The 18,981-nt window shown below is 48.2% G+C and overlaps 1 protein-coding gene across 1 annotated transcript in view; it reads left to right on the top strand.

Annotated features, from left to right (window-relative positions):
• Window positions 1-16,922: 16,922 nt before the first annotated feature.
• Window positions 16,923-18,981, top strand: part of atp6v0cb (ATPase H+ transporting V0 subunit cb) — a 28,403-nt gene continuing 26,344 nt past the window's right edge. Inside the window, exon 1 of the mRNA XM_072269216.1 lies at window positions 16,923-17,186. Within this exon, the coding sequence (XP_072125317.1) occupies window positions 17,111-17,186 (76 nt within the window). The 5' untranslated portion in view covers window positions 16,923-17,110. The remainder of the gene's footprint in view (window positions 17,187-18,981) is intronic.

The following is an 18,981-nucleotide window of genomic DNA, read 5'->3' as shown; positions in this document are numbered from 1 at the left end:
AGACAAAATAATTTTAAAAACATTCTGTAGATGTGCAAGTTGATTGCCCTCTGGTCCTAGATTCTCCCACTATTGGAACATAGGAAGGCATGTATTCAGTACTGTATTAGATTATCAGATTTTATTAAATAAATATATTTCTGAAAATAAATTAGAGGCTACCTATAAATGCTGGGTCCTTCCAATGTCAATCCAGCCCGATAAATAAAGCTCTCATTCTCCTAAGCTTCAGGAAGTACAGGTTTAGTGCATTTAGGCTCACCTCCTAGGACAACCACACTTCCTCCCACTCCCTCTATCGCATCGCTACACTCAGCAGTCATTTTATTAAATACCTCCTGTTCCTAATAAAGTGGCCACTTTGCTTTTCTGTATGTTCATAGTCTTCTGCTGCTGTAGCCCATCCACTTCAAGGTTCAATGTGTTGTGCATTCAGAGACACTCTTCTGCACACCACTGTTGTAATCACGGTTATTGAGTTACTCTCATCTTTCTGTCAGCCTGAACCAGTCTGGTCATTCTCCTCTGACCTCTCTCATTGACAAGGCATTTTTGCCCACAGAACTGCCACGCACTGGATGTTTTTTTTTTGTTTTTCACTCCATTCTCTGTAAACTCTAGAGATTGCTATGTGTGAAAATCCCAGGAGATCAGCAGTTTCTGAGATACTCAATCCACCCCATCTGGCACCAACAACCATTTAAAGGTGAAAGTCACTTAGATCACATTTCTTCCCCATTCTGATGTTTGGCATGAACAGCAACTGAACCTTTTGACCATGTCTGCATGCTTTTATACATTGAGTTTCTGCCACATGATTGGCTGATTAGATATTAGCATTGACAAGCAGATGTACAGGTGTACCCAATAAAATGCAGACTGAGTGTATTTAGTCTAGACAGGAAGACTAGATCTGTATGTAATATTACCAGCGTGTTCTTACCAGAACTCTGTACAAAACAGGAGAAACATATTGTTTTCAAATCCTTTTGCAATCAAGCTCTACATATCATATTCTTTAATTTCTTGATTGCTTGCACTTAACATCAATGTAATTGAACTTCACTTCCATGAGTTCCACTCCCATCATGGAGGAGGTTACATAGCATCCACACCAGGACCACCAGACTCAAAAACAGTTACTTTCCCCAAGCAGTAAGGATGATCAACACCTCCACCCGCTAACCCACTCCTAACAATCACTATTTAATCATTTCCTGTCACCTTAAGTACAGACAATCCTGTGCTTAGCATCACCTTATGGACATACAACTGAAGTGAGGCCTCCATCTTTTAGAGTTGGCCATGGATATTGTGTCCTAGCTGTCTAGATACCCAAGTCAGGGCAGTATGATACGGAGAGCAAGCTGGTGCCCACGTAATAAGCTCCTCATCTCCACACAGCTGATGAACCCAAAGGAACGGCAGAGACCAATACAGTTTGGCACCAGCAACGTCACAGCAATTGCCAGTCAGTGTAGGTCTGCCTTAGAGACATACAAATAACTTACGTATCTCAATTATCTATGCATTTATACTTATTGTGTTTTTTTGTGCTGCATTGGATCTGAAGTAACAATTATTTTGTTTTCCTTTACACTTGTGTACTGGAAATGGCATTAAACAATCTTGAAGTAGAGTCTGTCTCACACATTGTTTAGTCCCTGGGGCCGAGTTTAAATGCTTTGTTTGATGATCTTGATGGAGCAATAAATATCGGCTGTAACATCATGAAGAACTCCCCTGTAAATTAAAAAAAATTGTCTTGGGATCTTTTCAATCCATCTGAGATGACAGATTTAATTTTCCAACCAAAGTGCGTTGGAGTCAGCTCGAACTGGTTTACGTGCTCATGATTCAGGAGTGGGTCTTCAATCCATAAACCTCTGACCAGAGGCAGGAGTGATGTCAGCTGATTCATCCATCCAGCCTCCTCTTTGAGTTTCTACCATCAGGCAGGAGATTCTGATGCACAAAAACAACAACAGTCAGGATTTTAAAGGTTTCTTCCCCCAGGCCATTAGGCTTCTGAACTTCCTGCCCGCAGTGTATTCTAGTCACTGGTTAATCTGTTCTATATCTTACAATGTTTAATGTATGCACTTTTCTTTGTTTGTTTATGTGTAATTCTTCTGTAGATTTTATCCTTACTTCCCTAAATTATTGTGTGTTACATGTACTACAGTGTTAGTCATAGTCATAGTCATACTTTATTGATCCCGGGGGAAACTGGTTTTCGTTACAGTTGCACCATAAATAATAAATAGTAATAAAACCATAAATAGTTAAATAGTAATATGTAAATTATGCCAGTAAATTATGAAATAAGTCCAGGACCAGCCTATTGGCTCAGGATGTCTGACCCTCCAAGGGAGGATTGTAAAGTTTGATGGCCACAGGCAGGAGTGACTTCCTATGACGCTCTGTGTTGCATCTCGGTGGAATGAGTCTCTGGCTGAATGTACTCCTGTGCCCACCCAGTACATTATGTAGTGGATGAGAGACATTGACCAAGATGGCATGCAACTTGGACAGCATCCTCTTTTCAGACACCACCGTCAGAGAGTCCAGTTCCATCCCCACAACATCAGTGGCCTTACGAATGAGTTTGTTGATTCTGTTGGTGTCTGCTACCCTCAGCCTGCTGCCCCAGCACACAACAGCAAACATGATCGCACTGGCCACCACAGACTTATAGAACAACCTAGACTCATAGACTCGTTTTGCACCCCAGTCTAGAGAAATTTATTGTGTGTTACATGTACTACAGTGCTTTACACCCCAGTCTAGAGAAAAGTTTGCCAAGAACAGCCATGGTCAAGACCATGATCGCCCACATCAAATGTCACAGCACGTGATGATGAATGAATGAATTATAACTTACAGTGATTTTTAATACCTAGCACTGTACCGCTGCTACAAAACAACAAATTTCATGACATGTCAGTGATGATGAACCTGATTCAGAATCTAACTTTTTGCCAATCATTACGAATCCCATTATCCCACATTAGGGCCACCTCCTTCTCTGCCCTGCAACACACACAAAATGCTGGTGGAACGCAGCAGGCCAGACAGCATCCATAGGAAGAAGCACAGTCGATGTTTTGGGCCGAGACGAGGTAAAATCCTACAAGAGGTAGTGGATTTGGCCCAGTACATCACAGGAAAAGCTCACCCAACCATTGAGCAAACCACTTGCCAAACACCCTCTTTGCAGTCCTGTTTACCTGTGTCACCACCTTCAGGGAACTGTGAATTTCTACCCCTTGGTTGGCTTGTTCCACAGCAATCCCCAGGGCCATCTCATTTACTGCAGACATCCTGTTGTGTTTTAACTTCCCAAAATGTATCACCGTTCACTTGTCTGAGTTAAACTTTATCTGCTAATCCTTCGCCAACTTTCCCAATTGATGTAGGTCCTGTTGTAATCTAGACAACCTCCTTCCCTGTCCACCATACCAATTGTTGTGTCATCTGCAAACTTAGTGATCATTCCACCCACACTCTCATCCAAACCATTAACAAGCACTGATCCCTGCAACACTGCTGTTCACAGGCCTCCGGTCTGAAAACCAACCCTCAACCTCCTTCCACCAAGCCAGTTTTGTTTTCATTTGGCTAATTCACCCTGGATCCAATGTGATTTAACCTTCTGTAGCAGCCCGCCAGGTGCTCTAGAGTAATAAATCATAGAATATCAAATTCAGCGTTAGCATCCATTTTGAGAGGACTGGAACACAAAAACAAAGATGTAATGCTGAGGCTTTATAAGGCACTGGTGAGGCCTACGAGGGAACGTGCTATCTTGGATCTGGTCCTGTGCAATGAGACAGGTAAAATTAGCAATCTTTTAGTTAGGGATCCGCTTGGGAAGAGTGATCACAGTATGATTGAGTTTCTCATACAAATGGAGGGTGCAATAGTTCAATCAAAAATCAGTGTATTATGCCTAAACAAGGGAGACGACAATGGGATGAGGGACGATTTGGTTAACTTAGGAAGTAAAAGAAGGCATCAAACTACAAAGTCAGCAAGAGTACTGGGAAGCTGGAAGATCAGAAAAACTTTGAAAAACAACAAAGAACCACAAAGCGAGCAATAGAGTAAGGAAAGATACATTATGAAAATAAACTAGCACAAAATATAAAAATGGATAATGTAAGTTTTTATAATTATATAAAGCAAAAAGGGTGGCTAAAGTGAATTTAGGTCCTTTGGAGGATGAGAAAGTGGAATTGATATTGGGTAATGAGGAAATGGCAGAGGCTTTGAATGACTATCTTGTGTCGGTCTTCATGGTGGAGGACACATCTAACATGCCAAAAAGAGATGATATGGATGTGATGGGAGGTGAGGTCCTCCATACAATAGCTATCACTGAAGAGGTAGTGCTGAGCAAATTTGTGGGCCTGAAGATAGACAAGTCCCCTGGTCCTGATGGAAAGCATCCCAGGGTACTGAAAGAAATGGCAGAAGTTATAGCAGAGGGTTCGGTGATGATTTACCAAAATTCTCTGGTCTCTGGCCAGGTCCTGTTGGACTGGAAGAAGGTGAATGTCACGCTACTGTTCAAAAAAGGATGTAGACAAGAGGCAGGTAACTATAGGCCAGTTAGTTTAACATCTGTAGTTGGGAAATGCTTGAAGCTATCATTAAAGTAGAAATAACGAGGCATCTGGAAAGAAATGGATCCATCAGGCAGACGCAGCATGGATTCATCAAAGGCAGGTCCTATCTGACAAACTTACTGGAGTTCTTCGAGGATATAATGAGTGAAGTGGATAAAGGGGAACTGATGGACATTACTTACTTGGAATTCCAGAAGGTGTTTGATAAGGTGCCACATAAAAGACTTATCCATAAGATAAGGATGTATAAAGTTGGGGGTGTTGTATTAGTAGGGATAAAGGATTGGTTAACTCATAGAAAGCAGAGAGTTGGGATACATGGGTGTTACTCTGGTTAGCAATCAGTGGTGAGTGGTGTGCTGCGGGTTCGGTGCTGGGCCTACAACTGTTCACAATATACATTAATGATCTGGCAGACGGGACTGAATGTAGTGTATCTAAGTTTGCTGATGATACTAAATTAAGTGGAAAAGCAATTTGTGCAGAAGATATGGAGAGTCTGCAGAGAGATATAGATAGGCTAAGTGAGCCGGTAAGAGTCTGGCAGATGGAGTACAATGTTGGTAAATGCAAGGTCATCCACTTTGGAAAGAAAAATGAAAGAGCAGATTATTATTTAAATGGTAAAAAAATTGCAACATGCTGCTGTGCAGGGGGACTTGGGAGTGCTTGTGCATGAATCACGAAAGGTTGGTTTGCAGGTGCAGCAGACTATCAAGAAGGCAAATGGAATGTTGGCCTTCATTGCTAGAGGGATTGAATTTAAGAGCAGGGAGGTTATACAGGGTACTGGTGAGGCCACATCTGGAGTATTGTGTGCAGTTCTGGTCTCCTTATTGAGGAAGGATATACTGGCTTTGGAGGTGGTGCAGAGAAAGTTCACCAAGTTGATTCCAGCGATGATGAGAGATTGAGTCACCTGGGACTGAACTCACTGGAATTCAGAAGAATGAGAGGAGATCTGATTGAAACATATCAAATTATGAAAGGGATGGATAAGATAGAGGCAGGAAAGTTGTTTCCACTGGTAGGTGAGACTAAAACTAGGGGACATAGCCTCAAGATTTGGGGGAGTAGATTTGGGATGGAGATGAGGAGGAACTGCTTTTCCCGGAGAGCGGTGAATCTGTGGAATTCTCTGTCCAATGAAGCAGTGGAGGCTACCTCAGTAAATATAGTTAAGACAAGGTTGGATAGGTTTTTGCATAGTAGGGGAATTAATGGTTACGGAGAAAAGGCAGGTAGGTGGAGATGAGTCCATGGTCAGATCAGCCATGATCTTATTGAATGGCGGAGCAGGCTCGACAGGCCAGATGGCCGACTCCTGCTCCTATTTCTTATGTTCTCACTTGGAATACTGTGAGCAGTTTTGGGCCCCTTGTCTAAGAAAATGAATTATCTTCACCCACCAGAGATAAGTCTCTACTAAAGGAGGTGTAAGGCACTCTATCCTGCAGGTCACCCTTTTGGCGAGGTGTAGCGCCTGCTTAGCCCCCCCCGATCAGGGTCACGTGAAGCCATGGGAGCAGTTGATGCAGATCACAAGTCCTGGTGATGTGACCACTGTCGCCAGGCAGACAATCTCTGAAGAGCAAACACAAGAAAATCTGCAGATGCTGGAGATCGAAAGCAGCGCCCACAAAACCAGCTGGCCAGGCAGCATCTGTGGAGAAGAATAAACAGTCAACATTTCAGGCCGAGACCTTTCATTAGGAATCTCTGAAGAGTATTGACAATGGCTAGGGTCACTCATCTTGTACAGACACTACCCAGAAGAAGGCAATGGCAAACCACTTGTGTTGAAAAATTGGCCAAGAACAATCATGGTCATGGATAGAGAAGATGGAAGACCATAAATGCCCACATCATTGGACATGGCTCATAATAGAGTCATAGGAAAGTACAGCACAGAAACAGGCCCTTCCACACTCACACATACAGAAACACACTCACACGTACAGAAACACACTCACACATACACAAACACATTCTCACGCATACACAAACACGCTCACACATACACAAACACACACTCACACATACACAAACACACACACATACACAAACACACTCATACATACACTACACACACACATACACAAACACACACTCACACATACACAAACACACTCACACATACACAAACACACACGCATACACAAACACACTCACACAAACACACACTCATACACAAACACGCTCACACATACACACTCACACATACACGAACACACTCACACATACACAAACACACACTCACACATACACAACACACTCACACATACACACACACACGCACACACACATATACAAACACATTCACACACACATTATGAACTCCTTCTTCATATACACCCCAGTTTAAAGCATACAAATATTGCCACAAAACTTGCATTTTTATGGCATGTGTAACATTTATTCAAATACTGTATACACAACGTGCTGACTTTGGTATTAAATAATAAATTCAGACACAAATGCTGAAACTTATATTCAGATACACACCCCAGTAATTTACACAGTGCTGTAGTAATTTTATGTATTGCGCTGTACTGCTGCCCCAAAAAAAGTACATTTCATGACACATGTGAGTGATGATAAACCTGATTCTGATCTGGGTCTCTATTGTGGACTGAGGGTGGGAAGAGGGACAGGGAGAGGGGAATCATGATTGGGAAAAGGAGAAGGGAAGTTGAAGTTGAGTGGGAAGCACCAGAGGGACATAATATAAATGATCAATAAACCAACAGTTTGGGATCAAATGACCTTGCCTGGTGTCTCAGGGCTGGGCGTGTCTGGGTCCAGATCACCCCCTCTTCCCGCTCCTTCTGTGCCAGCCGTCCCACACCCCTCCCGCGGCACTCCACCCTCACCATTTCCTGCATTGTTTGCTCCTGCCAGATTTACAGACTCGCTCTCCACTCCACGTTGACAAATACAGTGCTGTGCCAAAGTCTTAGGCACCCTAGCTATATATATGTACATGGCCAAGATATTTGCACAGTACAGATAAACTCACCGGACAGAGATACGAATATGAGGGGGCATAATTTTAAAGGTGATTGGAGGAAAGTATGGTGGGGGTGTCAGATGTAGATGGGTGGGTGAACACCCCGCCAGGGGTGGCAGTAGAAGTAGATACATCTGGGACATTTAAACAGACAGTTAAAACCATCGAGAAGATCACTGGAGTTTCCCTCCAAAGTCTGTGACATTTACCAGGAGCGTTGTAGATGAAGGGCATGAAGCATTGCTGAGGATCCCTACCACCCATCCCACGATCTCTTTGACCCACTACTGTTGGGAAGCGGGGACAGGAACATCAGGACTAGGACTGTCAGACTGGGTAACAGCTTCTTCTGACTGGCTAATGAGGTCTGGTCACTGGGACAGCGAGCTGTTTACTGTTTACCTGTGCTACACACTACACGCATCTTTCAATTATATTTTATTAACTTATTTGTGGCAATATTTTGTTTTCTATGCTGTGTGCGATATATGTTGTGTGGGTGCAGCGTGGTCCGGAGTAACATTGTTTCATTTGGTTGTTTATATACACAGTCTGAGGACAATAACCTTGAACTTGAACTTTAGAGACTTTTTAGACAGGCACATGGATGATAGAAAAATGGAGGGCTATGCGGGAGGGAAGGGTTCGACTGATCTTAGAGTAGTTTAAAGGGTCAGCACAATGTTATGGGCCGAAGGGCCTGTACTGTGCTGTGGTGTTCTATTTTCATTAATAACACAGTAGCTGCACTAATCTCTTTCAGCCCTTTGATCAAAATACATAAAGCTATCCAGAATTGCTAAATTACAGAATTATCTTCTGTCCAACTATGGAACAAATTCCTTCGTTCTCCTCCACAGCCTCACCCCTCACAGGGAGAAAAGTGCACTGTAATCCTAGTTCTCTTGGTTTCCGGTAGGGAACTTCCTTCCCTTACTGATGCAAAACAATGCACAGCCAGTGCAACGTTCCAGCCGTGGGCAACACCCTCTCACTTCATCTGCTGCATAGTTTCCAAACCTAGAACATAGAACAGTACAGCATGACGTTCAGCCCATGATGCTGTGCTGACCCTTTAACCTACTCCTAAATCAATCTAACCCTTCCCTCAATTTTTCTTTCTAAGAGTTTCTTTAATATCCCAAATGTATCTGCCTCTACCACCACCCCTGACATACCAACCACTCTCTGTGTAAAAACAACCTCTGACTTTCCCCCTATACTTTCCTCCAATCACCTTAAAATTATGCCCCCTTGTATTAGCCCAGGGAAATGGTGCCGACTGTCCACTCTGTCTGTGCCTCTTATCATCCTACACACCTCTACCAATTCCCCTCTCACCCTTCTTCAATCTAAAAAGAAAAGCCCTATCTTGCTTAACCTATCTTCATAAAATATGCTTTCTAATCCAGGCAGCATGCTGGTAAATCTCTGCACCCTCTCTAAAGCTTCCACATCCTTCCTGAGCCGTCCAGAACTTTACAGGCATATCCGAGCTGTTGAGAAGGTTTTTGAGGAGACCTCCAAAGTCCACCAAGTTTGATCAAAGCTCCAATAAAACACAAAATGTACATGCTTGGGGAACTTTCAGCTGAGATTCTGAGGAGTGAGTCCCCAGAGCTTGAGTTTTGAGTATACCAGGGTCAAGTGGGACACTGATTTCCACCTATTGATGTTACGAATTGCCCATTGCTTCTATGCACTGTCTTCCTACATCTCTTTCAAGCCTTTCTACACCTGGTTCAAGACCTTTGCTGTCCATACATTCCAGGGTTGGGTGAAGACCCAGTGAAATGGCTGATCTGTTGTGCCGGTAGGCAAACTGGAGCTTCTTATGCAGGAGGTGACATGTTTCATCACCAGCCTGTCAAAGCAGTTCACCACGGTGGATGTAAGTGCTACTGGATGATAGTCAATGAGGCAGGTTACAACGGTCTTCTGACACACCGGTATAATTGAAACCTGCTTGAAGCATGTGACTACCTCAGACTGCCAAAGCAAGACGTATGTATTTGTTATACATAAACAAAGACCGACAAAAAACAAATGTGCGAAAGAATCGTGCACATGAAAAAGATACTACTGGGAATATGAATGGTAAAAAGTCCTTGAAAGTGAGTCTGGAGGTTGTGGAATCAGTTCAGAGGTGAGGTGGGTGAAGTTATCCACACTGGTTCAGGTGCCCGATGGTTGTAGGGTAATCACTATTCCTAAACCTGGTGGAGTGGGACCTAAGGATCCTAAGAATCGACCCTGTAAAATGTCCCCTGCCTTCTTGGAACACCAGGATTGCACAGCGAACCTTATAATCTCCACCCTTCTACAGTATGATGATTGTTCATTCTCCACTAAACTGTTCACAGCCCCTCCCTGCTTCACTCTTATCTCCGACTTTCACCAACAATCTATTTTTGAACTACACACGTAAATTACTGGAGGAGCTCAGCAGCTCAGCCATTGTTGGCAGAACCCAGATGGTGATGAACGGGTGTACAGGAGCAAGATATGCCAACTAGTTGAGTGGTGTAGCAGCAACCACCTTGCACCCAATGTCAGTAAGACCAAAGAATTGATTGTGGACTTCAGAAATGGTAAAAATGAGGGAACACACTCCAGTCCTCATAAATGGATCAGAAGTGGAAAGAGTGAACAATTTCAAGTTCCTGGATGTCAATATTTCTGAGGACCTAACCTTGACCCAACATATCCATGCAGCTATAAAGAAGGCAAGACAGCGGCTACAGTATGTTTCATTAGGAATTTGAGGATATTTGGTATGTCACCAAAAACACACACAAATTTTTGTTGTAAAATTAGCTCTGTCGTGGGCACTAGCCTCCACAGTATCCATGATATCTTCAAGGAGTGACGCCTCAGAAAGGTGGTGTATATCATTAAGGACCCCCACTACCCAGGACATACCCTCTTCTCATTGTTACCATCAGGTAGGAGGTACAGAAACCTGAAGGCACACACTCAGCGATTCAGGAGCAGCTTCTTCCCCTCTGCCATCTGATTCCTGAATGGACATTGAACCCTTGGACACTACCTCACCACTCTTTTATTTCTAATTTTTCAGCACTACTTATTTAATTTAATGACTATATATATATTTACTATAATAATTTTTTTCTCTCTATTATCATTGTACTGGTGCCACAAAGTTAACTCATTTCATGGCATATGCTGGTGATACTAACCCTGATTCTGATTCAGGTCGGGCGGCATCTATGGAGGGAGGGGAATAAGCAGTTGACACTTTAGGTCAAGACCCTAGGATTCCTCTTCTCCTCACCTGCCTATCCAGTGCCCCTCCTTCTTCTCTTTGTCCCATGGTCCACTGTCCTTTCCTGTCAGAATCCTACATCTTCAGCCGTTTTACCTCTTCCCCCTAACCCTCTCAGCTTTGTACTTCAACCCCCCCTCCTCCACCCTCACGTGCTTTCACCTATCATCTGCCAGCTTGTACTCCTTCTCCTCCCACCTTCCCGTGTTTGGCCGAAAGGCTTTTAAACCTCTCCTATCTGGATGGGTTTTAAATGGTGCTAATGCGCTTACCTCAACCACTATTTCTGGCAGCTCATTGCAAATACCCTGCACTACTTGTATCTGCCTACCTGGACTCCATTTTGTCACTCATAGTTCAGTCTCTCCCCACCTACATCTGGGATACATCCCATGCCCTCCACCTGTTAAATAACTTCCAGTTCCCCAGTCCCAACCGCTTCATTTTCACTATGGATGTCCAATCCTTATACACCTCCATTCCCCATCAAGAAGGCCTCAAAGCCCTCCGCTACTTCCTGGATAATAGACCTCACCAGTTCCCCACCACCACTACCCTCCTCCAGTTGGCAGAACTGGTTCTCACACTTAATGACTTCTCTTTTGGCTCTTCCCACTTTCTTCAGACTAAGGGTGTAGCTATGGGAACTCGCATGGGACCCAGCTACGCCTGCCTCTTCATTGGTTATGTGGAACAGTCTGTGCTCCAAACCTATTCTGGTACTGCTCCCCAACTTTTCCTTCACTACATTGATAATTACATTGGCACTGCTTCCTGCACCCATGCTGAGCTCGTCAATTTCATCGACTTTACTTCTAACTTCCACCCAGCCCTCAAATTCACTTGGTCTATCTCGGACACTTCTCTCCCCTTTCTCGATCTCTCGGTCTCCATCTCTGGAGACAGACTGTCCACTGACATCTTCTACAAGCCTACTGACTCTCATAACTACCTCAACTATACCTCTTCCCACCCTGCCACATGCAAAAATGCCATTCCCTATTCCCAGTTCCTCCGTCTCCGCCACATCTGCTCTGAGGATGAGGCTTTCTGTTCCAGGACATCTCAAATGTCCTCTTTCTTTAAGGATCATGGTTTCCCTTCTGCTGTCATCAATGATGCCCTCACCCGCACCTCCTCCATTTCCCACACTTCGGCTCTCACCCCTTCCTCCCGCCACCACAACAGGGACAGAGTTCCCCTTGTCCACACCTACCACCCCACCAGCCTCCGGATCCAGCACATTGTCCTCCGCAACTTCCGCCACCTTCAACAGGACCCCACCACTAAGCACATCTTTCCCTCTCCAACTTCCGCAGGAATCGGTCCCTCCGTGACTCCCTGGTCGACACATCCCTCCCCGCAGATCTCCCACCTGGCACTTATCCCTGTAAGCGTAAGTGCTACACCTGTCCCTACATCTCCTCACTTGCCTCCTTTCAGGGCCCCAAACAGTCCTTCTAGGTGAAGCAACACTTCACTTGTGAGTCTGCTGGGGTCATCTGTTGCATCCGGTGCTCCCGGTGCGGCCTCCTCTACATCGGTGAAACCCGACGCAGATTGGGGGACCGCTTCGTCGAGCACCTCCACTTTGTCCGCCACAACAGACAGGATCTCCCGGTAGCCATCTATTTCAACTCTGCTTCCCACTCCCATTCAGGTATGTCCATACATGGCCTCCTCTACTGCCATGATGAGGCTAAACTCAGGTTGGAGGAGCAACACCTCATATACAGTCTAGGTAGTCTCCAGCCCCTTGGTATGAACATAGAATTCTCCAACTTCTGGTAATTCCCTCCCCCTCCTTTCCCCTATCCCTATGTCACTCTGCCCCCTCCCCCAGCTGCCTATCACCTCCCTCATGGTTCTGCCTCCTTCTACTACCCATTGTGTTTTCCCCTATTCTTTCTTCACCTTTCCTGCCTATCCCCTCCCTGCCTCCCTTCCTCCACCCCTTTATCTTTCCCCTTTCTGGTTTTTCACCTGGAACCTACCAGCCTTCTCCTTCCCACCCTCCCCCCACCTTCTTTATAGGGCCTCTGCCCCTTCCCTCTACAGTCCTGACGAAGGGTTCTGGCCCGAAACGTCGACCGATGTTTTTCCACGGATGCTGCCCGACCTGCTGAGTTCCTCCAGCATGTTGTGAGTGTTCCCTCCACTATTTGTGGCCACGAAGCTGCCTCTGATCTCCCTTTTAAAATCTCACCCGTGATTTTTTTGCACCCCCCCCCCCTCCCCGTGTAAAAAGACTACATGCTTTCACCTTGTCCCTATCCCTTATGATCTTATATACAGGTATATAAATCTCAATCTCTTACGTTCCAGGGAATGAATTCCTACTCTACGCAGCCTCTCCTTGCAATTCAGACGGCGAAGTCCAAGGGACATCCTGGTAAATGATTTCTGAACTCTTTCCAGTTTAATGACCCAAGCTGTACACAGTACTCCAAGTGCGGCCTCGCCAACAACTTACGCACTGCAACCTAATGCCCCAGCTCCTGTACTCCCTGACTGATCAATACCAGCGTGCTAAGAGAACTTGTTCACCATCCTGTCTACCTGTGACTGCTTTCAGTGAACTATGCTCACGGGCTCCTCTGCTCCTCCATCCATTGCACTCCCCCGGGCCGTATCATTAACTGTATGAGCCCTCTGCCCAGCCTGTTAGTTTCATCTTCAAGCACCCATACTCAGTCTATCACCTTCTAGATATCCTCCTCCCCCCACCTTTTCATTCTGGCATCTTCCCCCTTCCTTTCCGGTCCTGAAGAAGGGTCCTGGCCTGAAACGTCAACTGCTCATTTCCAGGGGTGCTGCCTGACCTGCTGAGTTTTGTATGTGTTACTGTGTACTAAGTCCTGCCCAACATCACAAGCATTAACTAATAGTTTCTATTTTACAGGTGACGATGAGGCCACAGTAAGTTTTCCATTTCATGTTATAGACCATGAGTCTGTACACTTGTGTCGGCTCCTTCTTGAGTAATCTGCCGTTTCTCGAGGATGGAAGGTCCCACAAAGGAAGTTAGTAAACAAATTTTATGCATGGAAACTGAGGGGTGGATTGAGAATCAGACAATAGAAGCCAAAGAGCATCAGAATCACAATCAGCTTTAGTATTACTGACATACAATACTGAGCACCCTAGATTTTTTAATATGGTTTCAGATGGTATGGGCTCCACAGAGGCCTGATCGCAACATCATCAAGGCTGTCTGGGATTATCTGGAGAGACAGAAGCCAGTGAGAAGACAGGGATCTTTGGAATTCTGGCCTGGGGGCCAGTGGAGATCCAGTCACTGAGTTCTGGACAACAGAGGAGGCAAGGGTGCCGGGGTGGGCATACGCTTGTACAATGGGGTAGTAAAGTTGAGAGGCCCAGGAGCTGAATCCTGCCCTGGTCTGTGCTTTGCTGTTACGATCCACACAACGACATCATCACAACCCCGATCGTAGACTGCCCTCCAAACACCGATCTCCTCTGGATGGTCAGGAGGAACTTCATGGATTTCATAAGAGATGTTGATTTTAGGCTGAATTGGAGACCAGAAATCCAACAAAACAAACATTTTCTATGGTCATCAGCTGGTGATTCAAGCCTTTACCCCCTCTCCCCGTTTTTTACTGTGAACTTGAGTCCTAGTAATTCAGGCATGTTGACCACTGAATATCGTCAAATGAGGTTCTGTGAATAATTGTGGATGTCATTACATTGCGATGACATCTTGTCCTGCAAAATGAATGAAATCTCACCGGCCTGTGCATAATGACAAAACAAGTGCCAAGTCTTGAAGGCAGAGCCATGCCAATGCCAAAGATGGCTGCACCCAGTGCCCAGGGCCCGCATGCTCTGTAACCTTCCCCATCCAGTTCCCAGGGCCTGCATGCTCCATCCAGTGCCCCACATGCCTGTATCCTTCCTCATCCAGTGCCCAGGGCCCGCATGCTCTGTAACCTTCCCCATCCAGTTCCCAGGGCCTGCATGCTCCATCCAGTGCCCCACGTGCCTGTATCCTTCCCCATCCAGTGCCCAGGGCCTGCATGCTCCATCCAGTGCCCCACATACCTGTATCCTTCCCCATCCAGTGCCCACATACTCTGTAACCCTTCCCATCCGGTGCCCAGCCTTTGCAACCCTCTCCCATCCAATGCGAGTGTTAGCACTTGGTGTAACCTTCCCCATCCAGTGCCCAACCCCTGCATTCTCTGTAACCCTCCCCATCCAGTGCTCCCCGCCATTGCATTCTCCACGACCACCCCATCCAGTGCTCCCTGCATCTGTGTTCTCTGTAACCTTCCCATCCAGTTCCCACATAATCTGTAGCCTGTCCCATCCAGTGCCCACGGCCCCTGTGGCCCTTCCCATCCAGTGTATGCATGCCCTGTAACCCTCCCCACCCAGTGACAAAAGTGCCTGTGATCTCTGTTAACCCCAAATCCAGTGCCCAGTGGTGGCAGGCTCTGTAACACCCCCACCACCACCACCACCAGTGCCCAACACCTGCATACTCTGTAAACCCCCGTCCAGTGCCCTCCACAGTTGATTTCTCTATGACCACCCCATCCAATGCCCAAATTCCCAGTAACCTTTCCATCCAGTGACCCAGCACCTGCATGCACTGTAACCTTCCCCATCCAGTGCCAAGTGACAGCATTCTCTGTAATCTTCCCCAGTCAGCCCCCCCCACGCAGCTGCATTCTCTGTAACCTTCTTCATCCAGCGCCCAGCGTTGGCATGGTCTGCAACCCTCCCCATCCAGTGCCCAGAGATGGCATTCTGTGACCCTCCCCATTCAGTGCCCAGTGTCGGCATGTTCTGAAACCTTTCCCATCCAGAGATGGCAGCCTCTGTAACCCTTCCTACCCAGTGCCCACATTCTATGTAACCTTTCCCACCCAGCGCCCACAAAACCCTTCCCATCCAGTGACCGTATACTCTGTAACCCTCCTCACCCAGTGGCAAAGTGGCTGCTCACTGTAACCCCCCCCCATCCATCCGGTGGCCGGCAGGTTCTGCTGCCCTCTCCCGTCCAGTGCCCAACGCTGGCATGCTCTGTCCCCCACACACACCAGTGCCTGGCACCTGCATACTCTGTAACCCTCCCCATCCAAGCCCCAGAGTTGAATTCTCCACAACCACCCCATCCAGTGCCCAATTTCCCTGTAACCTTCCCATCCAGTGACAAAGTGACCACAATTTCTGTAACCTTCCCCATCCAATGCCCAGCGCCTGCATGCTCGGTAACCTCCACCAGCCCCCTCCCACAGTTTCATTCTCTGCAACCCTCCCCATCCAGTCCCCCCCCCACCAGCTGCATTATCTCTAACCTTTCCCAGCCAGTGCCCCCTCGCAGTTGCATTCTCTGTAACCCCCACCCAGTGTCCCACAGCTGCATTCTCTGTAATTTTTCCCATCCAGTGCCCTACAGTTGCATTCTGGGTGGCGTTTTCCATCCAGTGTTGTGCAGCGGCACTCTCTGTTAACTTCCCCAGCCAGTGCCCCCACTGCATTCTCTGTAACCTTCCCCAGCTAGTGCCTGCATTCTCTGAAACCTGACCCATCCAGTGCCAAGCGCCATGCGTTCTCTGAAACCTGACCCATCCAGTGCCAAGCGCCATGCGTTCTCTGAAACCTGACCCATCCAGTGCCAAGCGCCATGCGTTCTCTGAAACCTGACCCATCCATGCCCAGTTCCATTCTCTGTCACCCTCCCCATCTCTGGCGATCTCCCTATTAATTGACAGCGTCTCCCTTAGCCACGGAGAGAGGGGGCGCAGGCAGGCAGCCCGGCAGGAAAATAAACATAACAACAACACATGCATGTTTGAAGCTATTCCTGCGGATATTAGTAGCAGTAATTTGCAGACGATGGAGGCGGCAGAGCTGGCGGCAGACCACAGGTCAGGATGGCGATAGGCGGCCGCGGACGCTCCCCCCACCCGTACGGCCGGTGGTAGAGTCCCCGGTCGCGGTCACGTGGGGGCCCGCGCCGCCATTTTGTCCGAGTCGGTATTTAGGGCGCAGCCGGGACGGAGCGACCGAGAGCGGAGCGGCGTCGGGACCGGAGGGAGGATTCGCAGCGCTTCGGTTGGCAGCCACTAGTCCCCAGCCCGCTTTGTGCCCGCCTCCTGGAGCAGGTCGTGCCTAGGCCTCCCTACGCCCGCTGCGAAAGCTGCTGACAAGATGTCCACTCCCGAATCTCCCGAGTACTCTCCCTTCTTCGGCGTGATCGGCGCCTCGGCCGCCATGGTGTTCAGTGGTGAGTCGGGCAGTAAGGGAGGGAGTACGTGGTGCTCAGTGGTAAGAGTAGGTGGGGGTACGTGGTGTCAGGGAGAGTGATGCTCAGTGGGGGGGGGGGAGACCCGGGGATGTGTGATAGTGGGGGTGTGGGCAGGTGTACCCTGGCCTGTGTGTTTTGGGAGGGTGGGGGGGTACGTGGTGCTCAGTGGTGAGGGAGGGAGGGAGGGGGTACGTGGTGTTCATGGGGGGGAGACTCGGGGGTGTGATAGTGGGGGTGTGGGCAGGTGTACCCTGGAGCTGTGTGTTTTGGGAGGGTGGGGGGGTACGTGGTGCTCAGGAGGGAGGGAGGGAGGGGGTACGTGGTGTTCATGGGGGGGAGACTCGGGGGTGTGATAGTGGGGGTGTGGGCAGGTGTACCCTGGAGCTGTGTGTTTTGGGAGGGTGGGGGGGTACGTGGTGCTCAGGAGGGAGGGAGGGTACGTGGTGCTCAGTAGGGAGGGAGGGAGGGAGGGAGGGAGGGAGGGGGTACGTGGTGTTCATGGGGGGGGGAAGACCCGGGGATGTGTGATAGTGGGGGTGTGGGCAGGTGTACCCTGGAGCTGTGTGTTTTGGGAGGGTGGGGGGTACGTGGTGCTCAGGAGGGAGGGAGGGAGGGTACGTGGTGCTCAGGAGGGAGGGAGGGTACGTGGTGCTCAGTAGGGAGGGAGGGGGTACGTGGTGTTCATGGGGGGGAGACTCGGGGGTGTGATAGTGGGGGTGTGGGCAGGTGTACCCTGGAGCTGTGTGTTTTGGGAGGGTGGGGGGTACGTGGTGCTCAGGAGGGAGGGAGGGAGGGTACGTGGTGCTCAGGAGGGAGGGAGGGAGGGGATACGTGGTGTTCATAGGGGGGGAGACCCGGGGATGTGTGATAGTGGGGGTGTGGGCAGGTGTACCCTGGAGCTGTGTGTTTTGGGGGGGGTAACTGGTGGTGCATGGCGTTGGGGAGGGTAAGGCCGGGCTGGGGGCGGGGGGAGTGTCTGTGGGTGCAGACCGTGGGGTTTGGGGTGGAGGTCACCGAGAGGGGAATGGGGGGGTCCGGACCAGGGGGTGAGTGAGGAGCAGACGTGGTGGTAAGGGTGGGCAGGAGGCGGTCTGAGGGTGGACGGTGGTAGTGTTACTGGTGTTTTGGGGCATGTTCGGCGGTTTGGCACCCCGGGTACGCTCGGTTCGGTATCGGTGAGGACACCCCCAGCTCTTGGGGTTTAAATGCTTCCGCACTCCGAGCCATCTCGGTGTCTCCGTGGACGTGTCGCCCCGTCCCGGCGCCGGGCCTGCGGCGGACTCTCCCCTCGGTCACCTGACGACGGCGGACGGCTCGGCACTTTCCGTGACCGGCAACGGGGCGCTCGGGTGTCTCCGCCGGCAATCTCGGTGCTGCAGAGCGGAGGCGGGCGACGCTCGGCAATTTCCGGAGCGGCCGTCCCGAGTCGGTCATATGACTCGGTGCGGATGCGCGTTCTCGCCTACGTGGACTGCAACATTTTACTTTCTGATTCGGAAATAGCCCTGCATTTTCAAAGAATAATCCTGTCCCTGAGCCATCGCAGAATGAGCGTCACGTGTCTGACTTGATGACATTGACATTCTGATTTCAACATCCCAATAAAATTACAATCTTTAAAGCGTGGCTATTTTCCAGCAGAGATCATTTGTCGTGTTGCTGGTAACTGCAGAAGAGCTATGACTGGCATGTAATTTAGGAGCTTGTTACCTTTTGAATAAATCCCTTTCCTTTGAAAATGGGGTTTGTATTGTATTGGCATAGTGTGGAGAGT

The sequence above is a fragment of the Mobula birostris genome, chromosome 9, assembly GCF_030028105.1.
Source record: "Mobula birostris isolate sMobBir1 chromosome 9, sMobBir1.hap1, whole genome shotgun sequence".
Taxonomy (NCBI): domain Eukaryota; kingdom Metazoa; phylum Chordata; class Chondrichthyes; order Myliobatiformes; family Myliobatidae; genus Mobula; species Mobula birostris.
The sequence above is the reverse complement of the archived record's forward strand: the minus strand, read 5'-3'. Positions and strand labels throughout refer to the sequence as shown.